Below are 23,051 nucleotides of genomic sequence, written 5' to 3' on the forward strand. Positions count from 1 at the left end.
AGGGTTATTGGGCAATGTATAAACAACCATGTACTTACTCAATTGCAAAAAAAAAATATAAATTAATTTATACACCAATTTAATTAAGCAGACTCTGAACAAAAGTTGAACAGTGGCGCCTCTCGCGGTGTAAGTGCCAATTAAGTAGTCGCGCGCGCGTGTGTGCTGCGTTGAACGACCGCGCGCGGGGGGCGGGGCAGTCGTCTCGAGTCGTCGGTCGTCGGTGCGCTTGAAAACGTTGCCAACGAGATAAGTACACGCGGAAAGTATGTCGTCCTTGAGTGGTGACGAGAACAGCGAGACCATGCAAAGTGAACCAGGTAAGTCACGAGCACGAGCGTCGTCGTCGGGTGCGTCCCGGGATGTATTTTCAAATACTCGAGAATCGCTGTGTATAACCCGTGAACGCCCGATGCTACGCGGACCGCCATTTGAACAAATGGCGTCGCCAGCTAGTGCACGTATATACATATGTGGTTATCGCGATACATCATGCACACACGCGCGTGTCCATCTCCTCTGCCGGGAATGATCATCTCCTGGCAGAGCGGGAACTTGTGTGACGTTGATGAGCTCGGGATGTTTTTGTGGTAGGGTTAGAATGGAGTACCGATTAATTTGGAACGTAACGACCCTTGTCTCGATTGTTTGTTTCAGTGAGGCGAACCAGGTCCGGTCGAGCGGTCAAAAAAGTTGCTACAACGCCGGTCAAAAAGACACCGGCTAAAAAAACTGTGACCAGGGCCACTCGTGCCTCCAAGATCATACATGAAGTCGAGGAGGTACTTGAATCTTGACTTTGATTACTCTAATAATTTTCTATTAGTTTTTTGATCGATCATAATGTTCTGATTTTCCAAACAGTACATTCATCCTTGGTTGTTGAGTATTATTATGGTTGTTTAGTTTGTTACCTAGGCAGCCATAGAGTAACATGGAAATAAATGTCGATTGCTATGTGGCATTTCTTAAAATCTCTTTTAAATGTTATTGCATCTTTGTTAGTTGTTTTAAGAGATTTTTTAAAATAATTAATTTTTTTGCAGGAAAACAGATCAGCTGAAACAGACATTAGTACACCTGAAAATGGTGTCCAGACAGAAGTTATCAAAGACTTGAAAGAGAGTACAGTTGAGAAATTGCAGTCCATCAAGACTCCAGAACAGACTGATGATAAAAATAAAGAGCAGGTGGTTGAACACGAAGAGGAGAATCAAAATAATGAACATCTAGTATCAGAAATTGAAACCAGTCAGGAGCCAGTTGTTGCATATCAGCAGGAGCAAGGTGATTCCAGTGAAGAGGAACAAAGTGAAACATGTGCACAGAAACAAGATAACTTTCGTGAGTCAGAGGAGCAAGAAGAACAAGAACAACTAAATACATGTGATGAGGAGCAAGAAAATATAAATGAACAACTGCAAGAAAACATGTGCGAAGAACAGCAAGAAATTCTATGTGAAGAGGAGACAGAAAGTATGTATGAACAGGAAATAGAAAGTGGTACATATGAACTGGTGCAAGAAAATATCTATGAAGAGGAGCAAGAAAATACATGTGAGGAAGAGCAAGAAAATATATGTGCAGATGAGCAAGAAAATACATGTGAAGACGAGCAAGAGGACACATTTGTAATGGAGCAGGAAAATTCAGGCGAAGAAGATCAAGAAAATTTATCTGAACAAGTACAAGAAAGTACATGTGAAGAAGAGCAAGTAGAACTCCAAGAAGAACTGATGGAAGAATGTCAAGCTGAGGCTGTAACTGTGGAAGGTGAAGAGATACTTGAATTTGATCCTGAAGCTGGTCAACCAGAAGAAGAAGCAGCAGCTCAAGTACCAGAGCAAAAACCTGACGAAGAACCTGAAGCAGAACCTATGGCTGTAGATGAAGAAGTACTTGCTGAATCTCTTGAAACTGCTGAAACTGCTAAACGTTCACTGAGAATCAAGGCTGTATCAGAAATGATGGTTTGTTTTTTTTTATAATTGTTTTAATAGTTTCGTAGGCAAGAATAAGCAGTATTTATTTATTTCTATTTTCTTATTTTTAGGAGGAAAGTACAGATGACCAGTGCATTTTAATAGAAGATGACGTAGATCAGTTTGTTATGGAGGAAGAGGAAAAAGCTGAGAAAGAAAAGCAAGACTTGGAGAAAAAAAAATTTTCTGGGCAAGATAGTGAAATTATACCTGACAACGATCAATTTAGAAATGAAGATGTAGAATTCATTTCAGAATGTAATGAAGTTTCAGAAAATTCAATTCAGCAAACGAACCAAGATCACGAAGTCATAGAAATTAGTGACCATGAAAGTGAACCAACATCAAAGAAAAATGAAATTGATACAGAAGCTGTTTCTGAAGATGAATTGCCCACTGAAACTGCTGCTAAGGTATTTTTCATTCTAGAGATGTATCATCATAGATTCTTTATTTTTACCTTTGCTTTGGCCATCACGTCCACCCTAATCCAATAGCTTTTATTCCTTTGCACCATTTAGAATTTAAATTATGCATGCGAGGATGTAGAAGAAATTTCAGAAGATGAATTTCTCCCAAATGAAATTAAGTGTCAGGTATAATGACCACTTACTGCTAAGTCCTGTCTATCCACTAAACTTGCTTTTCTCTTTCTATTAATTAGCTGCTTGCTGGTGGTATGGATTTTTTCATACTTTTTTTTTGATTTGTTCAATTAAGATTCGTTGAATAAGTTTTTACGTAAAACTTTTAGTCACAATAAAATATTACTATTGAATCATAGGAGCCGGAAACTGAAGCGGTTTCAGACGAAGAATTGCCGGTGGTTAAACCTGCCGATCTTGGTGAGACTGAATCAGTGTCAGACGAAGAATTACCTGTTGAAAGTGATAGGAAAAAGAAAGGAAGTAAGTCTGCCAGCAAAAGCAATGGAAAAAAATCCAAATCTGAATCAAGTGCGTAATCGGTTGAGTAATTCTAATAATTGTCTAAAAACTTGAACTTGTTCCAATAAAATTATTCCTGTTGACAGACAAACGCAAGCGTAACGCTGAAGGTGAATACGATCCTAGCTCGCCAACTTCTGAAAATAATGATGAGACTCCTGCTAAAAAAGTCGCTGTTTCAGTTGATGCCTCTAATGACAAGGCAGAGGTCAAACCTCCTTCTCCAAAAAAGAAAACTCTTCCAGAGCTCGAAAAGTATTGGAAAGCAGTCAATGATGATCCTGCAGATTTTACCGGATGGACTTACTTGTTGCAGTATGTAGACCAAGAGGTGAGTTTATCAGTTGGATTCTTTTACCAAAGCAGTTTTATTAAATGTTGGAAATTAATACTAAAAATTTGTTTTCAATAGAACGATGCCGAGGCAGCTAGGGAAGCTTACAGTAAATTTCTGGAGCGCTATCCATATTGCTACGGTTACTGGCGCAAATATGCTGATTACGAGAAGAAGAAGGGCGACCCGGAGCGCGTTCAAACAGTGAGTGTTTTTATTCATATTTTATTGAGATAGCTTAACAGTTGACGGTATTCAAGTATAATTTTTTTTAAATTATTTTTATTCGTGTTACATAGTTGAGTAAATAATGAAGTATATGTTCTTATAACTAACGTATTCTTAAAATATTTAATCTGTAATAAAACTCGTTCGAGGTAGGAAGGCGCGTGGACTGTGTTGTGCACGCACGCAAATTATGGTTTTTTCCCTTTCAACAGCCTAGCACGTCTTGCGGCACCTATGCGACTCTCCTCGCTAATCGATTAGCCACTCGTGCGACTTATCAACTAGATCACACATTACATTATGATTTACTACTACTAGAATGCTATTATTACAACATACTTAATAGTGCTATAATATATATTACTACTAGACATAAGTCGGTCTCGAGCTTGTTGTCTCCTTATATAATGCTACTGTCGCTCACCGTCGTGAAAGTGATTATGATAACTATTACTATAATGCATATTATTACTATATTATTATTATATGTGTGTCGTTGTTATACTTCATGTATAAGCGTTTTGATGTACATACTTATTACATCCGTTATATGAGTGACATAAGTATTGTAAGATACCTACACACTATGATTATATAATGATCGTATCGCTAAACCCTCCTGAGTGTATCATGGAAGGGTTTTGTCAAATCCATGAGTTATAAACAATGAAAATGAGTTTGAAAAAAAAAAAAAAAAAAAAAAAAGAGAGAGTCGCGAGACAAAGACTTGGGACGGGTGCACGTGTGTGGGGCCTGCAGATGAAAATCAAAGAATGAGAAGATTACTGTAGGGAGAGAGTGAGGATTAAAGGAAGAGAGCACGCGCCGAGGCACACTTCGTACGCGGACACTCTTCCCCCTCGACTTTTAAAGGTGAATGCACAATGCTCTGCAATCTCTCTGTGTTAATTACGACTATTTATTTACAGTACGCGTTTGCACAAAGTACGTGAGTATTTGTTTTATGAAACAAAACAAAATCATGTGAATCACCGATATTATTACAATTACAATTACGTTTAAGCATTAGGTTTACATTAAGTTACTTTAAATGATGTATATTATAAGTACCGTACCGATCTATCCGCCGCTGGCCCTAGAAGAGATCGGTTATCTATGATTTTTCCTTTTGAACTAACCATTTTTCTCTTTTCATCAACTCCACGCAGGTCTTTGATCAAGGTTTGAAAGCTATATCCCTCAGTGTCGACTTGTGGCTGCACTACATCAATCATTGTAAAGTCGCTCATGAAAAGGACGAGGAAAAAATGAGGGAACAGTATAACAGAGCCATCAACGCTTGCGGTCTTGAATTTCGGTAACTTTCGGTTCTCCTTGCGTCGTATTTTTTTTATTTTACTATTTTTAAAAACACAAATTAACCTAAAGTTATAACAAATATAGGTCAGACAAGCTCTGGTTGAGTTACCTAGAATGGGAAAAAGAGAATAAAAAACTGGACAAAGTCATGGCAATCTATGACCGACTTTTATGCACTCCTACTCTCGGCTACCTGTCTCACTTTGAATCCTTCCAAGATTTCGTTACGACAAACAGTCCCAATAAAATCTTGAGCGTCGACGGATTCCTGACACTAAGGGCAGAAGTCAAGGCTTCCCTCAAGGCAGATGACTCTGCAGGAGACGACGCACCGCCTGGTGAAGAAACAGACAAAGATGCTCCACCGAGCGACGAGGAGACGCGTGCCATACGTGAAAAGATCATCAGTACCCGAAGAAAAATGCATAAGTCAAATGTGAATGCCGTTGCTGCGAGATGGACTTTTGAGGAGGGAGTAAGGATATTGTCATGAGTTATATGGCTTTCCTAATCCAACAAAAAGTCCATCTTTAATATTGAAAACCATTCTTTATTTACAGATTAAGAGGCCTTATTTCCACGTAAAGCCGTTGGAAAGGTGCCAATTGAAGAATTGGAAGGAATATTTGGACTACGAAATTGAACAGAAAGATCAAGACCGTGTGATTATTTTATTCGAGAGGTGCTTGGTCGCGTGTGCTTTGTATGACGAATTTTGGATGAGGGTGTGTGGATTTTTTTTTGTATTTATAAAATTTGTACACTTATGTCGACAAAATAAAATGTTAAAAGTTTTGGTTTGCTCTTTACAGTTTGTGCGCTACTTAGAATCACTGAAGGGAGACAATACGGATAAAATACAGGACGTATACACCCGAGCGTGTAAAGTCCATCATCCCAAAAAGCCAAATCTCCATCTGCAATGGGCAACATTTGAAGAGAGCCTAGGCCATTACGACAAAGCTGCTAGCATTCTTGAAAACATTGACGACGTTATTCCCAATATGTTGCAGATAGCTTACCGCCGCATTAATCTCGAACGTAGACGCGGCGATTTGGACAAAACTTGCTCCCTTTACGAGCATTACATTAATAATAGTAAAAATAGAACTATTTCAAATAATATAGTTGTAAAGTATGCTAGATTCCTATGTAAAATTAAGAACGATACGGACAAGGCCGTCAAAGTTTTATTGAAGGTAATTACTTGTTTATTTTGCTTTCATTTACACAAATTGTTTATTTATTCCATAATTGTTTTTGGATGCTGAAATTAATGTAAATTTCTTGAATGTTTCTCAGGCAACAGAAAAGGACAAAGACAATCCAAGATTATATTTGCAATTGATAGATCTCGGCCTTCAAAGAAATCCCATCAACACTCAAGAAGTCATTGGCTATATGGATTTGTTTATTGATCGCGAACATGCCGATGCAGAACAGCGTGTTTTGTTTGCTCAGCGCAAAGTCGAGTTCCTCGAAGATTTCAGCACAGACATTCGGCAAGTCTTGAAAGCACACGAACAATTCCAAAAATGTATAAAGCAAGCTAAAGAGAGAAAGAAGACGAAAAATGATGACAGCAAAACGTAAGTATAAAATACTTTGTTGAATACTATCTTTTCGTTGAAAAAGTCCGTAATAACGATCTTTATCTTTAAAAAAAAAAAAAAAAAAAATTTATAGTGATGTGGCGGCAAAAAAAGCCAAGTTGGATACGTCAAGTGTACCACCACCCACAGTCGGCTCGCAATCCTATCAGTATGGTGCGACAGCTTACCAATCGCAGCAGCAATTCCCGAGTGGCCAATATGGTACTCAAGGCGGTTATCAGCAAAGTTATCAGCAATATCCAGCACCATCGGATCCCAACTATGCCAACTATCAAAATTGGCAGTACAGCCAGAGCGGACCCCAAGCTTACAATCCATACAATCAGTGGGGCTCTTACAATTACTATTAAAATTTTTCATTGCAAAAGCTTTATTGTTTACCCAAGGTTCTCATGCCTTTCGCTTGTTAAGCAAAGAGCCTTAATTCCAATTCACAAATAAGAGGGTTAAAACAAACGGTGGAGTATGCTGTGTGCGTTTGACCAAGAGATGGATCATTCTGCGAGTATGAGTGTTGCGTAAGGAGAAATTTTGTCGATTTAGAGGGATCGTCGGTTTTCGTAACCAAAGTCGGTACGTCGATGCCATGAGTCTATGTATATTTTCATTATAAATGGTACATAATATTTAACAAATTAAGCGGAATGTAAATTTTTCAACTTTTGACTGATCGGCATTCACGCTCACGATTTTATTTGTTTTTTCGGTTGCGTAAGAAGTGACAAAACTTAACTCTTTCTTATTTTGTTTTCTACAACTTTTTTACAAACTGAGATAGATAAAGTGGAGAAAAACAGTTTTAAAATTGAAAAATTAATAGAGTCCACAAATAATAAGTTAAGTGTCACTATATAGTTAACTCATCTCGGAGTTTAAATAATGTGCATGTGAGATAGTGCACTAACATACAGTCACCTGTAAAATTAGAACTTGACAACGTTTGCATTAAAAGTGGGTTGCAATTATTTCCACTTGGTTTAGTTGATTTATTCTGTAAAGACACACACATTTGGTCAGTGTTGCGATAATTAGAATAAATAAAAGATTTAAGTCAGTTTAATAACTTTTAATTCAGACAATTATTTCCCATTACCCATGCTTATTCATCATTACAATCGCGTATTTTTTATTTAGTTTTGCGACTCGCAATACCTGTTTTGATTTAATAATTAACAAGTCAAAGTTTGTGTATAGTCTTCGTGTAATTGTATTATGAATTAATTTTATGGATAACTGAATAAACTGTTTTTCAATCTGTAAAATCATTATTTGTTTAAATTAAAAGTCCAGTCTTTCCTAATATCACAAGAAAATTCATCAGTTCATCTTTTGTTTGCTTTAACTTGTCACAATTTTACAATGTTAAATTATAAATGCGTTAATTTTTTTGTTTGGCACACTTTTTTTATTTTATTAGTAAAAAATGTAAAGTTATAATTTCTTTTTTAAAAGAGCAACAACAATAAGCATATGTTACAGTTTTATAAAGATAATAAAACTTACATTAAACCGCTCTTATCGCATTACAAATGTTTCGTCAGAATGCAAAAGAAAATCTCATTGGAAAGTAAACATGTACATGTGGAATCATACTCACTTTTTGTTTCTACTATTGTTTCGCATGTATTATATTCGTGACTCAAGTTAAGTATATCTATGTGTATATATATGTATATATATTAGTTGTTTCTTGTACAAAAAATTTTTAATCTCACTTATTGACTAATTTCGTTTGAAGACGATTCGATGTTGATAGATGATCTATTCAACATTATTATATGCCTGTTACTATTTGTTATGAATTCGATTTATAGATCATCGATCTTTCACATTAGAAATTTCAATGGTGAACTCGTAATCAAAGGTAACCAAATTGAGCTTATTAATTCTAAAATTAATAATCCATTAAGCGACAACTGCACTTGTGACCATCTGATTAACTCCGCAAGATCCATCTCCTCTGTAAACTCTGTAGTACCCTCGCTCACCCCAATGCGGACCCCAGCTGTTCTTGATCAGCCAATAAGGCAAAGTTTTATTGAAGATTGGGTAAGCTACAACGTGAAAAAATCATATAACGTAAAATCTTATGATTTTTTTTTTTTTTTAAATAGTTGTTTATGTAACGAGTGCAGAAAACACGGTTTCCTACAGTAGTGACCAAAGTTGGTCACTCCCCAAAAACCATCTTTATCGCATTTGATACGTGAATAACTATTAGTAGCCAAGATAAATGAAAAAAATAACTTACTTTTGATTCCGTAGCCAACAATCAGAACACCGTGGTCTAGATCGCTGGGACTGCAGAGGAAGTGGAAAGGATGCGAGACTCCTCCAATGTAGAACTGCATGGCGTTGGCATTGATGCCAATGGACATCGGGCCATTTTTCACCAGCCACTGTGCCATTTGGGTCTCGTTGCTGGTAATGTTTAATCCCGAGACAATCGTCACCTTGGCCTTGCCTTTGCTAAAGTGGCACGCCTCGTTCTCCGCCTCGTACGGATAGTCCGTTTCTGTTTCCAGGCCTCCCAATTCCTCGATAGCTCTGTACGCTGTATCCGGCAGGCCTCCGTTGCAGCCACTGTCCAACTTGTCGCAGTCAATGAGCTCCTGCTCCGAGAACGACATCAGCTGGCCGTGTTTTATGGCGTACTGGCCTTCCACGTTGCCGGTCACCGAGAATGCCCAACAGGAGCCGCACTGGCCTTGATTTTTCACCGGCGTGACGACGTTGTAGTGCCTCCAGTCGTATTCGGCAGGTATCTCGATATTGGGGATCTCGGCCATTGGTAGGGGAATGTCGTTGTCCGATCTCAGCGATGGCTTAAGTCCCAGATACTTGGCTTTGAACTCGGCTTTGGTAAGATCGGCAAACATGGTGACGCCGTAGCGCCCGGTGCCCCGCTCGTTTCTCTGCAGCTCCTCTATCATGTCCAAATTCTCTTTGAAAATCTTAAAGCGCTTCTCCTTTTCCTCGTCGTTCGCGTACTGTTTCTCATACTTGGAGATGAACTCGTGAAACAGTTTCTCTTCCTTCAGCTGTTTGGCCTGCCCGAGCATTTTCGCACTGTAATTCTGACCCCTGAGCGATCGCTTTTTTCTGCCTTCGGTGCATTTAATTTTGATTTCGGGCTCTCCATTGTTTATCCAAGCTCTGGTCCATGCCTCGATGGTGCACTCCTTGAGTACCTCGTCGGCCTTCAGCTCGCACTTCTCGGTTTGGCCCTTCTCGCAAGTACTTAAGCCTATGTCAACCACGATTTTATACAAATAGCCGGCTACTACTTGACGCGTCACATTCTTCACTTGGCTGACGATTGGCTCTTGGATTCCCTGCAATTGCTGGGAGTATTTCTGGCGCCCGAGCTCTACATATTTTTTAATCTCCGGATCGTTCGTGTCAAAAGCTTGTGGCTGTCCAACAAGCGCCTCTCTTCTCGGTCGAGTCTCCGGCTCGTCCTTGTACTTGCAGCTGTAGTGCAACAGCTTGGGTGCCATTAGAGGCTTCTTCTCGCTGGTGGCTACGACGCACTTGCAGATCTGATGCGGCCCCGGTATGACTTCGTCCAGACACTCGGTCGATACTTCTGCCTCCCTGCAGTCGGTGGCCTCGACTTCGACGGTCAGGTGATACACGATTCCGTGCGACTCCCTAACGCTTTCGCCGGTCACGTCGACCAGGTGCTTCTTTTTATTGTCCTCGTCAAGCTCGTCAATCATCTCGACGACCTTGACCGCCAGCTTGCGAAGTCCAGCCTTGTTGTTATCCAGCACCTTTGTGGATCTCTTTGATCGCCTTGACTCGACGGTTGGAAGCAACACCGGTTTCAGCGACTTCTGACCCTCCTCGCTTGCCTCCAAGGTCTCGTTATCAGCCTTATCCTCGACGTGCTCCTTCACGATGATCTCTTCCTTCACGGGTACACCCAAGTCAGGCTTGGGGCTGGTCGTCTCGGTTTTGACTGGCAGCTCAAAGTCCTCGAGGAACTTGTCGAATTCCTTCATTTTGTCCTCACCAAACTTGACGGAAGGCTCGCTTTGTTCACCAGTCGCCCCAACCAGGACCACTCTCGTGTGCGGCAGTTCCTCGATGACTGCACCTTTCGAAGTCGATAGTTCCATACTGGGTACGCGAAAGACTTCCTGCGCCTCCTGGGCTATTTGGTCGTAGATCTCGGTCTTGGTTGACTCGGCGTCATCGCGATTTTGACTAGTAGCTCCGGTTGGCGCCTCAAACGAGAAACCCGTCGATGGATCGACGCTCGCGCTGACCTCGTTGTCGTTGTCGAGTAGCGAGTCTGTGCAGTTGTTCTTGGTGATGCGCCGGCTACCGGTCTGCCAGGGACGCTCCTCGAAGGTCACCAGGCAGAGCTTGATGGGTAGGTTTGACTGTAGCGAGCACTCGGACACCTCGATGTGCGATGTTCTCAGGCAAGTCGACTCGCCGATCTCGATGAGGAGGTGATAGCGGATGACGCTCGAGCTCAAAGGTACGGTGCGAGTGACCCGGACGATGCTGATGAGCTTGTGCTTAAAGTCACTAACACCAGCCTCGTCCATGGATTGGAGCACCTGATCACCAAACGCAGAGAGCCCGGGCAGCGAGGTATTCAGCTCGTAAGGACAATTGGGACAGTAGTCGGACTGGGTGGCCTTAACGGCGACAAAGGGCCGGTCGTTGTGGTCCGCGGACATTTGGACCTCGCTATCCAGGCTGGTCGCCGTCGGTTTGTCCAAGCTATCGACGCCGGCTGGCTGTTGTTCCTTTTTGGCTGGCAAGTCGTGACACTGCACGCTGTCTCGGTTGACGATCGGTGGCTGATAGTACTCCGAGTCGGTGATGTACGCGTCCAAGGTGCAGCTCTCGCGGGTACAGGTTTCGCCAATGCCCTTGCACACCGGCTCCAGATTGAACGTCAGTCGGTACATTTTGTGATTCGTAGAGGACATCTAGACATTTTAAAAGATTAAAAATTATCAAGTGCTTTTTTTTTTTTTTTTTTTTTCAACGTGACGATAAATAAAAAAAAAAAAAAGATTCATTTATCCGTGGGTGATTTCTCGTCGAAAAAAAGCAACGAGCGTCAGCGTAATGTTTATTTAAAGAGCCGAGACTGCAATGACACACTTAACACTGTCCGGCCAGTGCTGATTCAGCGAGTATATCGTTGGATTTTCCTCGTCAAAGCAACAGCAATCGGTATTCCGTTAATGTTAAACACACGACAAGTTGAACGGACAAAGCCACGCTCGAAGAAATAAAAAAGTTGAAGAAAATTGGATCGAGGCAAAAAAATCGGAAAGCTCATATTTTGAGCGTATGAAGAGAAGAAAGTATGCGCAAGTGAACGCAAAAAAAAAAAAAAAAAGAAGAAAGTATGGTGCGCGCGTAATTACAATATCGTCGGTCCCGCGGGTCGAGAGCGCGCATTATACAAACAAAACGCAAAAAGCGGACGACGAGGGACCTACCATTGTAATTTATATACATAACGTAATCTGCCGCTTATTATTTCGCTGACGCGTACAAACGAGCGATTTCATGGATATTAATATAATTATTTGGTACACACGCGGTGAATAAGTACAGTATCGCACCGCACGTTTACCCCATCCCAAAGAACGTAAACATCCTCTTAACTCGAAGATGTACAATCAACGTGCACGTAACATATAAATGCGCGTAGGTTCCACCTTCGCCAAGTATTGTCAACGCTCGACAGTTTGCATCACAAGTAGATCGGTAATAATACTTAAAAACCAAAACACCAAAGCTATTATACTATAATAATGTACGTGTAAGTGTGCTCGCTCACCACAATCTGCGCCGCGACGAGACTGCCGTGCTTGTAAGTGTGCCCATTGGGCGCTATGTCATTGAGAAAGTTGAGGCCTCGCTGCACGTAAACCCGAGGCACGTAGCTCGGCTCTACGTTGGTCCAGGGCAGCTGGACCTGTCCCAGGGCCGAGTCAATGCCCAAACACGCCACAGCCAGCAGCAAAAGGCAGGGCCTCGTCTTGGCAAAGAGGCGCGAAGCTGCCATGTTTTTTTTTTTTTTTGTTGTTTTTCTTTCTTACGTGCTCTCGCGGAATGTATAATTATTATCACACGTATTGCGTACACTTATGGCCCTCTCTCTCGTTTTATATACGCTGCCAAATGGGTATGTATATGTATCCTTCAGTATTAAATTGGGTATTTGTTACGACTCCTCTTACTTTGACGCTCGAGGAGCGACTGGCTGATCGCGAGACTCCGCTGCTCCGAACGATATGGGATCGCAGCTCTCGCTAGTCCTCTTCCTCTCTTTGTCGCACACATCTACGAGCGATTCCGCGAAAAGTAGACCTTATCGGATTAAATTTTCACACCTTTGGCAATATTACTTTTAGTTTCTTCTTCCCCACTGGAATATGAGAATACAATTTTCATACTCCCAATACTTACGTTTTATCTCGTAAACAAATCTTTTTTTTTTTTTTTTGTTTTTTTTTTTGTTTGTCAAAGCTTCTCGCAAAAAATTTCGTTTTTTTTTTTTTTTTTTTCCGGAGGTGACCAGAAATAGAAACTATTTTTTTTCGTCTAGAGTAAGCCAAAGATCATTGACGAACAAAACGCAAAGAAAACTTTAGTTACGTGTTTATGCCCGATCACCTGGTGTAAGGGAAAAAAAAAAAAAAAAACTCCAGCCATTTGTTAGCGACAACACTTTTTTTTTTTTGCAGAATTTCTCATATGGTACGCGTAGCCCATCAGCGCAGCTCAAGAGACCCGGCCAGTGCAGCCTTGTCGTTGTATCGGCATCATATATTTACGTACAACATACACATACGTTACTCGGCCTCCGGGGATGTACATTTTGCTGCTCCAGCTCTGTTGAGCATCTGGTTCTCTGTGCGCGAGTGGGATCTGTTGGAGAGCAATACTCGAGTACCTCTCCTCTCGTATGCATTTATGCGTGTGCACACGCTATACCCGGAATGGTATATACAAATGCAAGTATTGGTATTGCTGTTGTCCTTACGTAATTCTATAAGACAGCATCTTCCGTAATCTTCAATTTGAATTTGCTCGAGTCGTGGTAATACGCGTCCCGGTCAAAGATTCAATGAGTAACGCGTAAGAGAGGAAGAAGGGGACAAAACGAGGATGATAAATGCCATACTTATTACAGTGACGCTTGAAACAAAAAATAGTGCTATGATACATCTAGCATTGGTAGCGGCTAATCTTTCCCAAACGCAAAATTTAGTGCAAATCAGGAAATTTTTTTTTTTTTTTTTTTTTTTTCGTATCTTTTGAGTAAAAATGTATTAATCTACTTTTTTTTTTTTTTTTGGAATTTCCGTATTTTTCATTGAAACTCCGTGATTGTTACAAAAATATAGTCTTACTAAAGCAAAGAAAGAACTAAATACAATAATAACATGTTGGTCATTGTGTAGAAACATTTTTAATGTTTTAATAATGAGAGCATGAGAACATTTTTTAAAAATACATACACTCTTTTATCTAAATATTTTTAATTTTGACGTAATGATCCATCTATCGTGTATTTTTTACGCGCGCGTCAAGGGTCAAGGTTGGTCATTTTTCTTGTCCTTACTCTTCACCCTCGAAAAAAAGAATCGAGCACTTGATAACGTTTTTCCATCGCGCATTTTTATAGCAACACCCTTACTTTAAACATGTAGTAAATTTTGCGAGTTGATTGAATGTTGAGTGAAAAATTTACGGTTTTTTCCATCACGTAGGCTTGCAATACTGAAGCTTTGATCAAAAAGATCTAATGAGATACGAGTACCACGATCGTGATCAATAAATGCGTCACCCTAATATAGAATCGATGTATGGAGATTATTCATTAAAAATCAAACTTTACCGAGTAATAAATGTGTTTTTTTTTTTTTTTTTTTTTTTTGTTTGAACAGTCGGTGAATAACCATGAAAAAAAATTGCTCGTACATTCATTTGAATGACTGTTCGACGGACCAAGAGAATCCAAATGTTAAGTTTTTTTATTTGTCATACTCTATTTACGAAAGTATCTTTAACGTGATCGATTAAAATAACACTGGTAATTTTTTTTTTTTTTTAGTGCTGTTAAGTATTTTAGTTACTATGTAATATTATTTTAATTTGTCAGTTTACATGAGAAGTCTAAAATTCAATTGCTAGTTTTACTCGTCTTTCATAGCCAAAAGAACCGTAAAGTACGAAAAGGACGAGCTCATAACCTGAGTAAAAAATATATTGTATGAATAAATGCAAGCAAAAAGCCTTCATTGGATGAAATAAAAATACTTTACCTGTAAAAACGACTCGAGGGACATGTCGTAAAATTTTCCAGCTGTGATGGTGCACGGTTTGCTCGACCTCATCGAGACCATTTTAAAATTTGTCGGCGACGAAGTACCAATCCAATTGCTCAAATAGGTAACATCTGCGACATTTTCGCTCTATTTTGTCAACATAAAATTGGCAGTGTATACCACTCAAATTGCGAAAATAGTAAAAGTTAAATACATGAATGAATTGTAATTTTACATTGGTAAATTTCTAGATTTTACAATAAATCGAAAATCGATATTTTTTTACGTAACGCATCACACAAAACACACGTAAGCCACCCGGAAGGCTTCCCTCGGCAAACCATAAATTTCAATCAAAACACGGATACGGCTTGATAGGCATATATACATATATGCCATACATTGAGAGAACGAGAGGTAAAAGTTACCTCGGTTTTGAGCCTATGGCCGCTGTAGCTAAATATAAACAGCTCCAAAACAGCGGACTGCAGAAACGAAGCGTATTTCAGTAGTCGCGTCTTATCCTCCAGCATCTGAATCGCCAAGCAAAAGTTTAACAAAAAAAAAAAAAAAAAAAAACTTTTTCAAGTAATCCAGATAAGTACTTTATAAATATCATCAAGAAGCTAAATTGAAAAAAAAATTTTTTTCTTAATAAATTAGTGGATATTGTACCGTTGTGAGTTGAAACCCGCCAAAGCACATGAGTCCGGTGCTTATGATAAACTGCGCCAGCGCCAGGAAATTTATTACGCTCTCGACTTTTTCGGCAAATCTGACGAACAAAGAAATCACACGAGGAAACGATTAAAAAACTAAATCCTTTTTTTTTTTTTTTTTTCATTACATTCGCACAGTAAACCAGCTTGTACACGTTGCAAAGGACATAAATAAGAAAACTATTACATGGGAGGACTAATGCGCACTACCTCATCTTTCATGTCTTGTAAATCACCAACAGAACCGCGGTGAATCAAACCGGTTTTTTTCCTTCTCCACATGCTCGCACAAAACAACGCTCGAAAAACGAGCCGATTTATACCTAAAGTCAATTGCCAAACGTATTGTCTATTACCTCGAAATGGCCTTTTTTTTAAACGTTGAAAAAGTGTTGACGTTGTTTTTACAACTTTAAAACGCAGAGAAAAAAAAAGAAATGTTTCAATAACCTTGCATAAAAGTTGTAAAAACGTTGAAAATGACCGGTGTTTTTTGTGACTAAAAAGTGCTCCTCGACTCCTTTCGCGTTTATTTGCATGTCATTATAACGACCAACGTGGACGACAACACCTTGAATCGAGGAGTTGAGATAATTTTTATTAGTCTCACTAATATTTTTATGGATGCAATAAATTATGATCATCAATAATAATTTTCATGAAAAAGCTTAGTCCCTCACTCCAAATGTTTTGTCATCATTGAAGTTGTCCATTAAATTACATACAATGTTTTTAAAATTTTGTGGGCTATTGGAGAAGATTCGCGTGTACCTGATGCACTCGAGGTGTTTCCGCACGACCCCTTCGATTTTCGGGCCACCAGCAGTCCAGTCCGAGGAGTCGAGGTTCCGAAAGTCCCTCTGGACGAGGGCAAACTTGGCCGCGGCGTGGATCGTCGCTATGAGACAAAAACTCGTGCCACCGGCAATGGTGCTACTACTGAAGCAGCCAATCACCGAATTTACAAAATACGTGCACTCGTAGCGTGGCGATGTCGTGTGGTTGAAAAAGTAATAACCGCCGAAGGGTAGCTTGCTCTGACCTGTTTCTCCGTCAGCCAATTTCATCTAAACGAAATTAGGAGGTCATTTTTGCCGTAATTTTGGGATAAACGTCGTCGTTGCATGCGAGGCATGATCGAAATGCTTCGTTGTTTTTCATCAACACGTTCTTTTATCACGACTCATTCATAAAATTATTGCAAATTTATCTGCTGGCCATTTTTTAATACGCGCTGACAGTGATAGTATAGTTTATGTTATGTTGGTTTAATCCCTTTGTTCTTTCTTTTTTTATTAAACTGAATTTTGTACACTTAAATATTTTGCTGTTTATTGTAATCGTCTCAAAAATATTATTATAGATAACAGGCAATACTTGTAACCCCATATTATAGGGTATTGTCTTGACTCGCATGCATTGATATTGTGTTGGACGATCTCAAACTTTGGGTTTTAATATGATTCGTTGAAAAAAAAGTTTGTGGTTTTTCACGCAAAAAGTTAATCCATCGGTATAAAAGTTATGTTGGAAAAAAAAGTTATTTTCTTAATTCTACTCAAATGAAAATTGTACGTTGGATGAGTAAAATACCCCATAAGCTTACGATCAAAATTACAGTGCAACTATTTTCCCACTAATAGACAAATAATCATGGAAAAAAAATCGGTTATAATGTATATCGTGTGTAAATACGTATGAAATGTATAATGCGCAACCTCGAGAATCGGCATAAAAACGAAGGCGAGGGCCGTACTCGCGACGCTGATGATGAAAAATTTAGCGAGTTTGAACGCGAACTGGGACTGGCTTCTCAGGACGGATCTCTCGGATGGAGTTGACTTGACCCAGTCGTTTCTCATGGTGTCCAGGACGAATAGCATGTCCTGGCGTTTGCTCGCGAAAACAATGACCCTCAAGTGCACCATGTAAAAAGCCGAGGATACGAGGCTACACTCTATGGTCTCGTTCATATCTAGACCCCAGAAGAGTATGGCTTCGGCTGTCGTGGTTGTGCATGCGACTAACGTCATTAGGTACATGATGGCCCGGTGCAGTTTACTTGAGATTATTCCTCCGGAGCTGTGAGGCCAGCAGCCGAAAATTTCAAAGGACATCATCATCGGTCTTATCAGTTGGTCGTATTCTTCCATGATTATTATTTCTTTCTCTGCGCCACGAATAGTACAGGGTAATAATTTATTTGTCTTGGGAAAAAGTTTAACGTTTTTTGCGCGTAACTAGAAATCGAATAAGTGTATAGCTCTTTTTTTTTCTAGATATTATCAAAACTAAAATTGAATTTATGCATATAAATATTACGTAAAACAATGCATGTATCATTGTTCACGAGAAATGTTAACAATTTCTTGATATTTTACATACATCAGTTTTACAAAATTTACTGGTTAAATTCTATCGTTTTTCAACAAAGTGTTTAATTATCCAATCAACAATCAATCGATCTAAAGCTATCCTAAATTTTGGGCTTAACTGCACAAAATAGTTATGCTTTCATTAATTTAGTCTATACTTTAAAAAAAAATTAAAAAACAATTGCAATTATTAGTCTTACCTAAAAATCGTGATAATAGTTGTATAAAAATGATGAGAAAATTGGAAAAATATGACGAGCACAGTATACTCTTTAGTTTTGATTGAAATTTAAACGTATGTAAAAGTGTGCTATTTAATAACAAAGAAGGGAAAAAACGGTGCCGTGGATGCTCTTACTCATAAAAACTGTTTTATTCACTTTTACTCATATCTGGTTGTAGAGTTAGATAAAAATCGAGACTTGCGCTTCAAACTTGTACCTACCTGTTTTTCAAAATTATTTCCAGTTTACAAAATAACCATTGCAATGATACTTTGTTGTTACCACTGCACTGCCGTGTGTTTGGTGTTGGTAACTTCTGGTCGTCAAGCATCATCGAGCGTTTCATAAATAAAACCGACAAAGTTGCTTATTTGGAAAATAATTGACGGCTGCCACTCGCCGGAGAGCTCAAATAAGTACACCTACCGCGTGGTTACAAGAAAATTATGCGGAATCGAACGGGCGAAGAAAAAGTTTGCCGCTGCATGGGTAACGAAGCTTTGTTCTTGCGTCCGGAGTAAACTGGATTTTCGCCTAAATGTGCACTTAAGTGTACTTATGGAATCGACAGTGAGGAAAATTATCGGTTGTACTAGCAGCATTGTAGAGGCGCCAGCGAGCCTGTGAACAGGTGTAATTTGCTGCGGTTCTTTTTTTTATTCTCTTTCGCTGTCCACTTGTTTGCTACGTTTGGTTTTTCTTGAAAATTTTAGAACATTACATTACTGTGAGAAGAATATTCGAAAATTAAGTGGAATAAGCAGATGTACGCCAAAAAACATCAAAACGGCTTCTTAAGCGTTCGTTCACTAATATTCATTCGACAGCTAATGTGTGGAGGTAACACAGGTAGCACCTGTTTAGCGATAACAAATTTTTTTTTTCACTTCCATTAAATTTATGTATTATAAATATTTATACTCTGGAACACAGTAAGTGAAGACACGGTATTTTTTTTTTTTTTTTTTACCATTATTGCGTATAACTTTTTCTTCGGTTTTTGTTTTTTTGTTTGTGAGAGTGAAATGCTCATCTTGTACTTATACATATCAGATTGGTCAAATAAAAAAAAAACTGAAATTCTACAGTAGCCGAAAGTAGCACTATGGGTGATTACGATAACAAACGCGATAACTGAATTTTAAGATTTCGTGTCTTTTTTTGTGCATCATAATAAGTTCCGGTCCGAAAATTTATTTTTTCAATTGAGTTCTGAACAAACTTTCTAAAATTTTTAATTAGGAAAACATAGTAGAAAGGAATTGTATTTACACTTAAAAAAAAAGAACAAACTAATTTTTTTTTCTCGTTTTAAGTACATGTCATTTTAATTACATAAAAACAGTACATAATCTTCAATGAAAGATGGATGGTCACATGATTATGGTTTGGATTTATCACGTAGTTTTTCCTTTATTTTTAAAGCGATAAAATTTCAGAATGAGATTTACAAAATGAAAAACAACATATTTTTGAATTTTTAAGTTTACTAAACATAAAAATCACCCGTTTTAAGATACCTAGTAGCTTAATTTTTCTCGAAACTACGATTATGTTTAATAAAAGTTTGGAGGTTGATGAAGCCCCCTACAATGCTCATAAAGACGAAAAAGTAACGAGATTGGGACAGTTAAATTGGTAAACAATAACATTTATTACTATTTGATATTATAATTATTGTAGTACCTCACGAGCAGTTTGATGGCTCCATCAATGTTAAGAGAATTGAAAAGTTTATTAAGTTTCGGAGGTACACGAACATATTAACGGCTGATATTTTTTTAAACGAAATTTGCAAGGCCTTTTTATTCAAATACAATATAAAATACAAATGTTCTTCTTATAATAACATTATTTTATTTTACCAGAACGTACATAGTTCAACCATTATGTTTAATGTAATTGCATCCACGTAAACATAAAAAAAATTGCTGTTTCATTTTACTAATCCTTTATGGCTAAAAGGACCGTAAGATACGAAAAAGATGACCCCATCACCTTTGTAAAATATGGAAAAAAATAAATATGCGTACATTTTTTACAATAAAATAGTAGTATTTTACCTTTAAAAACGACTCGAGGGACATGTCGTAGAATTTTCCAGCTGTGATGGTGCACGGTTTTCTCGATCGCATCGAGACCAGTTTAATATTCGTTAGCGCTGACGTACCAATCCAATTGCTCAAATAAGTAACATCTGCGACATTTTCGCTCTATTTTGTCAACATAAAATCGGCAGTAATATATCAATCAAATTGAATCCTACACAGACTAAAGACTCTTAATTTTTCAATAGGTATTTTTTTGAGTGAGGATTAGAGACAAAAGTAAATCGGTCAATTATGATTCAGAAGCGGCTGATAGATACCTCGGTTTTGAGCCTATGGCCACTGTAGCTAAACAGAAACAGCTCCAAGATAGCCGCCTGTAGGAATGCAGTGTATTTCAGTAGTCGCGTCTTATCCTCCAGCATCTGAATCGCCAAGCAAAAGTTTAACAAAAAAAAATAATTTGACAAGTAATTATTTTTCAAGTTGATTTAGAAATGACTCGGGAGTCAATCGTGGATTTTTGTTTTATCTTTTTAAATTGAACAAACATTAGGTGAAAATTGATTGATCGATTACGTGTACAAATACAATATTTAATGGAAAAATTTTGTAAATACGATTTTGTAAGTATATTATATCTCACAAAGCAAAAGTAATAAATTTTGATGTTTCTGTCGATATCTCATAATGAAATTCATCAGTTTATATATTTTCTTATTTGACAACATTTTCTGATATTGTAATGGAAAATCTGTTAAAATATTTTTTAAAATTTTATTTGATTCTGTTCACAATCACTTGACTCCTGAACCATCTTAAGACGTTGAAAACAAAAGTACATGATGGGTATACCGTTGTGAGTTGAAAACCGGCAAAGCACATGAGTCCGGTGCTTGTGATAAACTGCGCCAGCGCCAGGAAATTTATTACGCTCTCGACTTTTTCGGCAAATCTGTAAAATGAGGAAAATGAGAAAACGATTCACTATAATTTATCCAAAAACCACATCTTTTTTTCTTTTATGCAGGTGTACCTATGGTATACATATCTACCGTAGCATTACCACCTATGTAGTAAAGGTATTTTGTATAAAGTCGATCATAGTGAGAGCGAAACAATAATAATTTTCTGGTTGAAAAAATGACTTGATAAAAATTGTTGGTAAAACTTGAAGATAGCTCCAGTAACTGCACTTCGAACGTACATATTTTATTTACCCGCGAATGTGCGCATCCAGCCACAGCAATCGCATGGGGTCCCTCGAACGTAGTGTTCGCACAACCAGGTATACGAAAATAATAACAATTCTTTTTCTTTTTTATAAAAAAAAACGAGCTGATTGTCTAAAATTCTCAAAAAGAACAACTGCTTCGCGTGTACCTGATGCACTCGAGGTGTTTCCGCACGACCCCTTCGATTTTCGGGCCACCAGCAGTCCAGTCCGAGGAGTCGAGGGTCCGAAAGTCCCTCTGGACGAGGGCAAACTTGGCCGCGGCGTGGATCGTCGCTATGAGACAAAAACTCGTGCCACCGGCAATGGTGCTACTACTGAAGCAGCCAATCACCGAATTTACAAAATACGTGCACTCGTAGCGTGGCGATGTCGTGTGGTTGAAAAAGTAATAACCTCGGAAGGGTAGCTTGCTACGACCTGTTTCTCCATCGGCCAGTTTCACCTAAACGGGAGTTAGAGATTTTTTGGTCATTTTTACCGTTAAACTACTCGGTGTTGCGATACCGCGGTTCTATATATGATCCAATCACGGATGCTTTTGTCACGACATCATCCTGCTCCTAATACATATGTGACATTGGACGAGCAATTTACTTGAAAGTTCGACATAATTGGTAAAAAATGAACAAAAGTATATATCATTCGAGTCACTACATTGGATTGTTCTCGTTTTTCATCCAAAAAGTTAGTCCGAAAGTAAAAAACTACTCGACTGATTCTGCACTAAAAAAAAATGTTGTCTATCGTCAGATTCGATCGTTTAGCAATCCGATCGAAAAACTCGGGTGCTAAATGGGATAACCGTGATCCTGCGATAAATATTACGTACACAGGGCAGGTTGTTTTTGTGCATAAATGGGTATCAAAACGTGTAGCAAATAACGATACGCAACCTCGATGATCGGCATGAGCGCGAACATGAGGATCGTCATCGCGACGCTGATGATGAAAAACTTTGCGAGTTTGAACGCGAGCCAGCACTTGTTTCTCAGGACGGATCTCTCGAAGGGACTGGAATCGAGCCAATCGTTTCTCATCGTTTCCACGATGAGCATCATGTCCTTGCGTTTGCTCGCGAAGACGATGATCCTCAGTAGCGCCATGTTCAAGACGGACAACACGAGAATGCACTCGATGGTCTCGTTCATGTCCAGACCCCAAAATACCACGGCTCCAGCTGTCGTTGACGTAGACGCGATCAGCGCGAACAACAGTATGGCCGTCCGGTGGAATTTGCTCGAAATTATTCCTCCGGGGCCTTGTTGGGACCAGCAGCCAAACACGTGGCACGAGATCATTACTGGCCTTATCAGTTGGTCGTATTCCTCGGTAGGGTCCATAATTTTTGTTTTCCTTGCTTCTTTTTCCCTGCATCAACAAAAATCGTGCCATTTTTTTTTTAACTCAAGTGAAACACGTTTACAATAACATAAACCTACCAGATCTCCGTGTTTCCGCCAATTGACATCGCAACGACACTTTAATGGTACGACTGTCGCGTTTGGTGTTGGTATTTCATGATGGAAGCGAAACGAGGAACCAACAAAGTTGCTTGTTTGGACGGTAATTGGTGGCTACCTGCATTTCCTGGAAGGTTAATTCAAACGAGTGAGTACACATGCCGTGTGTTTAGAAGAAAACCACACGGAACTTCAATAAGAGGGGCACGGAAAAGTTGATAAAACTTTGTTCTGGTATACAAGTGCTTG

At 38.9% G+C, this 23,051-nt stretch overlaps 4 protein-coding genes across 6 annotated transcripts; 1 reads left to right on the top strand and 3 right to left on the bottom strand.

Moving 5' to 3' along the window:
* Window positions 1–205: 205 nt before the first annotated feature.
* Window positions 206–7,686, top strand: Prp39 (pre-mRNA processing factor 39). Of its 2 annotated transcripts, XM_089591504.1 has the most exons (14): window positions 206–320; window positions 658–782; window positions 1,047–1,970; window positions 2,054–2,395; window positions 2,504–2,578; window positions 2,767–2,938; window positions 3,016–3,260; window positions 3,342–3,467; window positions 4,661–4,809; window positions 4,896–5,286; window positions 5,372–5,536; window positions 5,624–6,010; window positions 6,114–6,400; window positions 6,498–7,686. In XM_089591504.1, exons 1-14 carry the CDS (start codon window positions 269–271, stop codon window positions 6,772–6,774), a joined length of 3,717 nt encoding a protein of 1,238 aa, XP_089447630.1. In that variant the 5' UTR covers window positions 206–268; the 3' UTR covers window positions 6,775–7,686. The 2 variants fall into 2 exon arrangements, with proteins under 2 accessions (XP_089447630.1, XP_014218543.2); XM_014363057.2 differs by lacking the exon at window positions 2,504–2,578.
* LOC106646885 (uncharacterized) lies at window positions 6,942–12,676 on the bottom strand. Of its 2 annotated transcripts, none has more exons than XM_089591505.1 (3): window positions 12,246–12,676; window positions 8,676–11,376; window positions 6,942–8,478 (listed from the first exon to the last, which is right to left on the bottom strand). In XM_089591505.1, exons 1-3 carry the CDS (start codon window positions 12,468–12,470, stop codon window positions 8,330–8,332), a joined length of 3,075 nt encoding a protein of 1,024 aa, XP_089447631.1. In that variant the 5' UTR covers window positions 12,471–12,676; the 3' UTR covers window positions 6,942–8,329. The 2 variants fall into 2 exon arrangements, with proteins under 2 accessions (XP_089447631.1, XP_014218546.2); XM_014363060.3 differs by having other exon boundaries at window positions 6,943–8,478; window positions 12,243–12,676.
* Window positions 12,677–14,542: 1,866 nt separating this feature from the next.
* LOC106646734 (odorant receptor 82a-like) lies at window positions 14,543–17,611 on the bottom strand. Its single transcript, XM_023389558.2, has 6 exons — window positions 17,177–17,611; window positions 16,230–16,525; window positions 15,415–15,514; window positions 15,168–15,272; window positions 14,737–14,886; window positions 14,543–14,664 (listed from the first exon to the last, which is right to left on the bottom strand). Exons 1-6 carry the CDS (start codon window positions 17,609–17,611, stop codon window positions 14,608–14,610), a joined length of 1,143 nt encoding a protein of 380 aa, XP_023245326.2. The 3' UTR covers window positions 14,543–14,607.
* Window positions 17,612–20,001: 2,390 nt separating this feature from the next.
* Window positions 20,002–22,810, bottom strand: LOC106646735 (odorant receptor 82a-like). The gene is made up of 7 exons (XM_014362855.2): window positions 22,782–22,810; window positions 22,236–22,710; window positions 21,489–21,784; window positions 20,961–21,060; window positions 20,426–20,530; window positions 20,121–20,270; window positions 20,002–20,055 (listed from the first exon to the last, which is right to left on the bottom strand). The coding sequence occupies exons 1-7, from the start codon at window positions 22,808–22,810 to the stop codon at window positions 20,002–20,004; spliced, it is 1,209 nt and encodes a 402-aa protein (XP_014218341.2).
* Between the last annotated feature and the right edge of the window lie 241 nt (window positions 22,811–23,051).

This window comes from Copidosoma floridanum, unplaced genomic scaffold (assembly GCF_036245765.1).
Source record: "Copidosoma floridanum isolate Cflo_tuat_1 unplaced genomic scaffold, Cflo_Japanese_pri ptg000013l, whole genome shotgun sequence".
Taxonomy (NCBI): Eukaryota; Metazoa; Arthropoda; class Insecta; order Hymenoptera; family Encyrtidae; genus Copidosoma; species Copidosoma floridanum.

What these genes read in the sequence shown, in the direction of transcription:
- Prp39 (XM_089591504.1), top strand. Translation starts at nt 269, where the DNA reads ATGTCGTCCTTGAGTGGTGACGAGAACAGCGAGACCATGCAAAGTGAA. An exon ending in TGCAGTATGTAGACCAAGAG is followed by an intron (nt 3,261 to 3,341) that starts GTGAGTTTATCA and finishes TGTTTTCAATAG; the next exon opens with AACGATGCCGAGGCAGCTAG. An exon ending in AAAAATGATGACAGCAAAAC is followed by an intron (nt 6,401 to 6,497) that starts GTAAGTATAAAA and finishes AAAAATTTATAG; the next exon opens with TGATGTGGCGGCAAAAAAAG.
- LOC106646885 (XM_014363060.3), bottom strand. Translation starts at nt 12,470, where the DNA reads ATGGCAGCTTCGCGCCTCTTTGCCAAGACGAGGCCCTGCCTTTTGCTG. An exon ending in TCGTCGCGGCGCAGATTGTG is followed by an intron (nt 11,377 to 12,242) that starts GTGAGCGAGCAC and finishes TAAAATGTCTAG; the next exon opens with ATGTCCTCTACGAATCACAA. An exon ending in TGTTGGCTACGGAATCAAAA is followed by an intron (nt 8,479 to 8,675) that starts GTAAGTTATTTT and finishes TTCACGTTGTAG; the next exon opens with CTTACCCAATCTTCAATAAA.
- LOC106646734 (XM_023389558.2), bottom strand. Translation starts at nt 17,611, where the DNA reads ATGGAAGAATACGACCAACTGATAAGACCGATGATGATGTCCTTTGAA. An exon ending in TTTTTATGCCGATTCTCGAG is followed by an intron (nt 16,526 to 17,176) that starts GTTGCGCATTAT and finishes AATTTCGTTTAG; the next exon opens with ATGAAATTGGCTGACGGAGA. An exon ending in GCCATAGGCTCAAAACCGAG is followed by an intron (nt 14,887 to 15,167) that starts GTAACTTTTACC and finishes TTGACAAAATAG; the next exon opens with AGCGAAAATGTCGCAGATGT.
- LOC106646735 (XM_014362855.2), bottom strand. Translation starts at nt 22,810, where the DNA reads ATGTCAATTGGCGGAAACACGGAGATCTG. An exon ending in CGCTCATGCCGATCATCGAG is followed by an intron (nt 21,785 to 22,235) that starts GTTGCGTATCGT and finishes ACTCCCGTTTAG; the next exon opens with GTGAAACTGGCCGATGGAGA. An exon ending in AAACACCTCGAGTGCATCAG is followed by an intron (nt 21,061 to 21,488) that starts GTACACGCGAAG and finishes CTCATTTTACAG; the next exon opens with ATTTGCCGAAAAAGTCGAGA.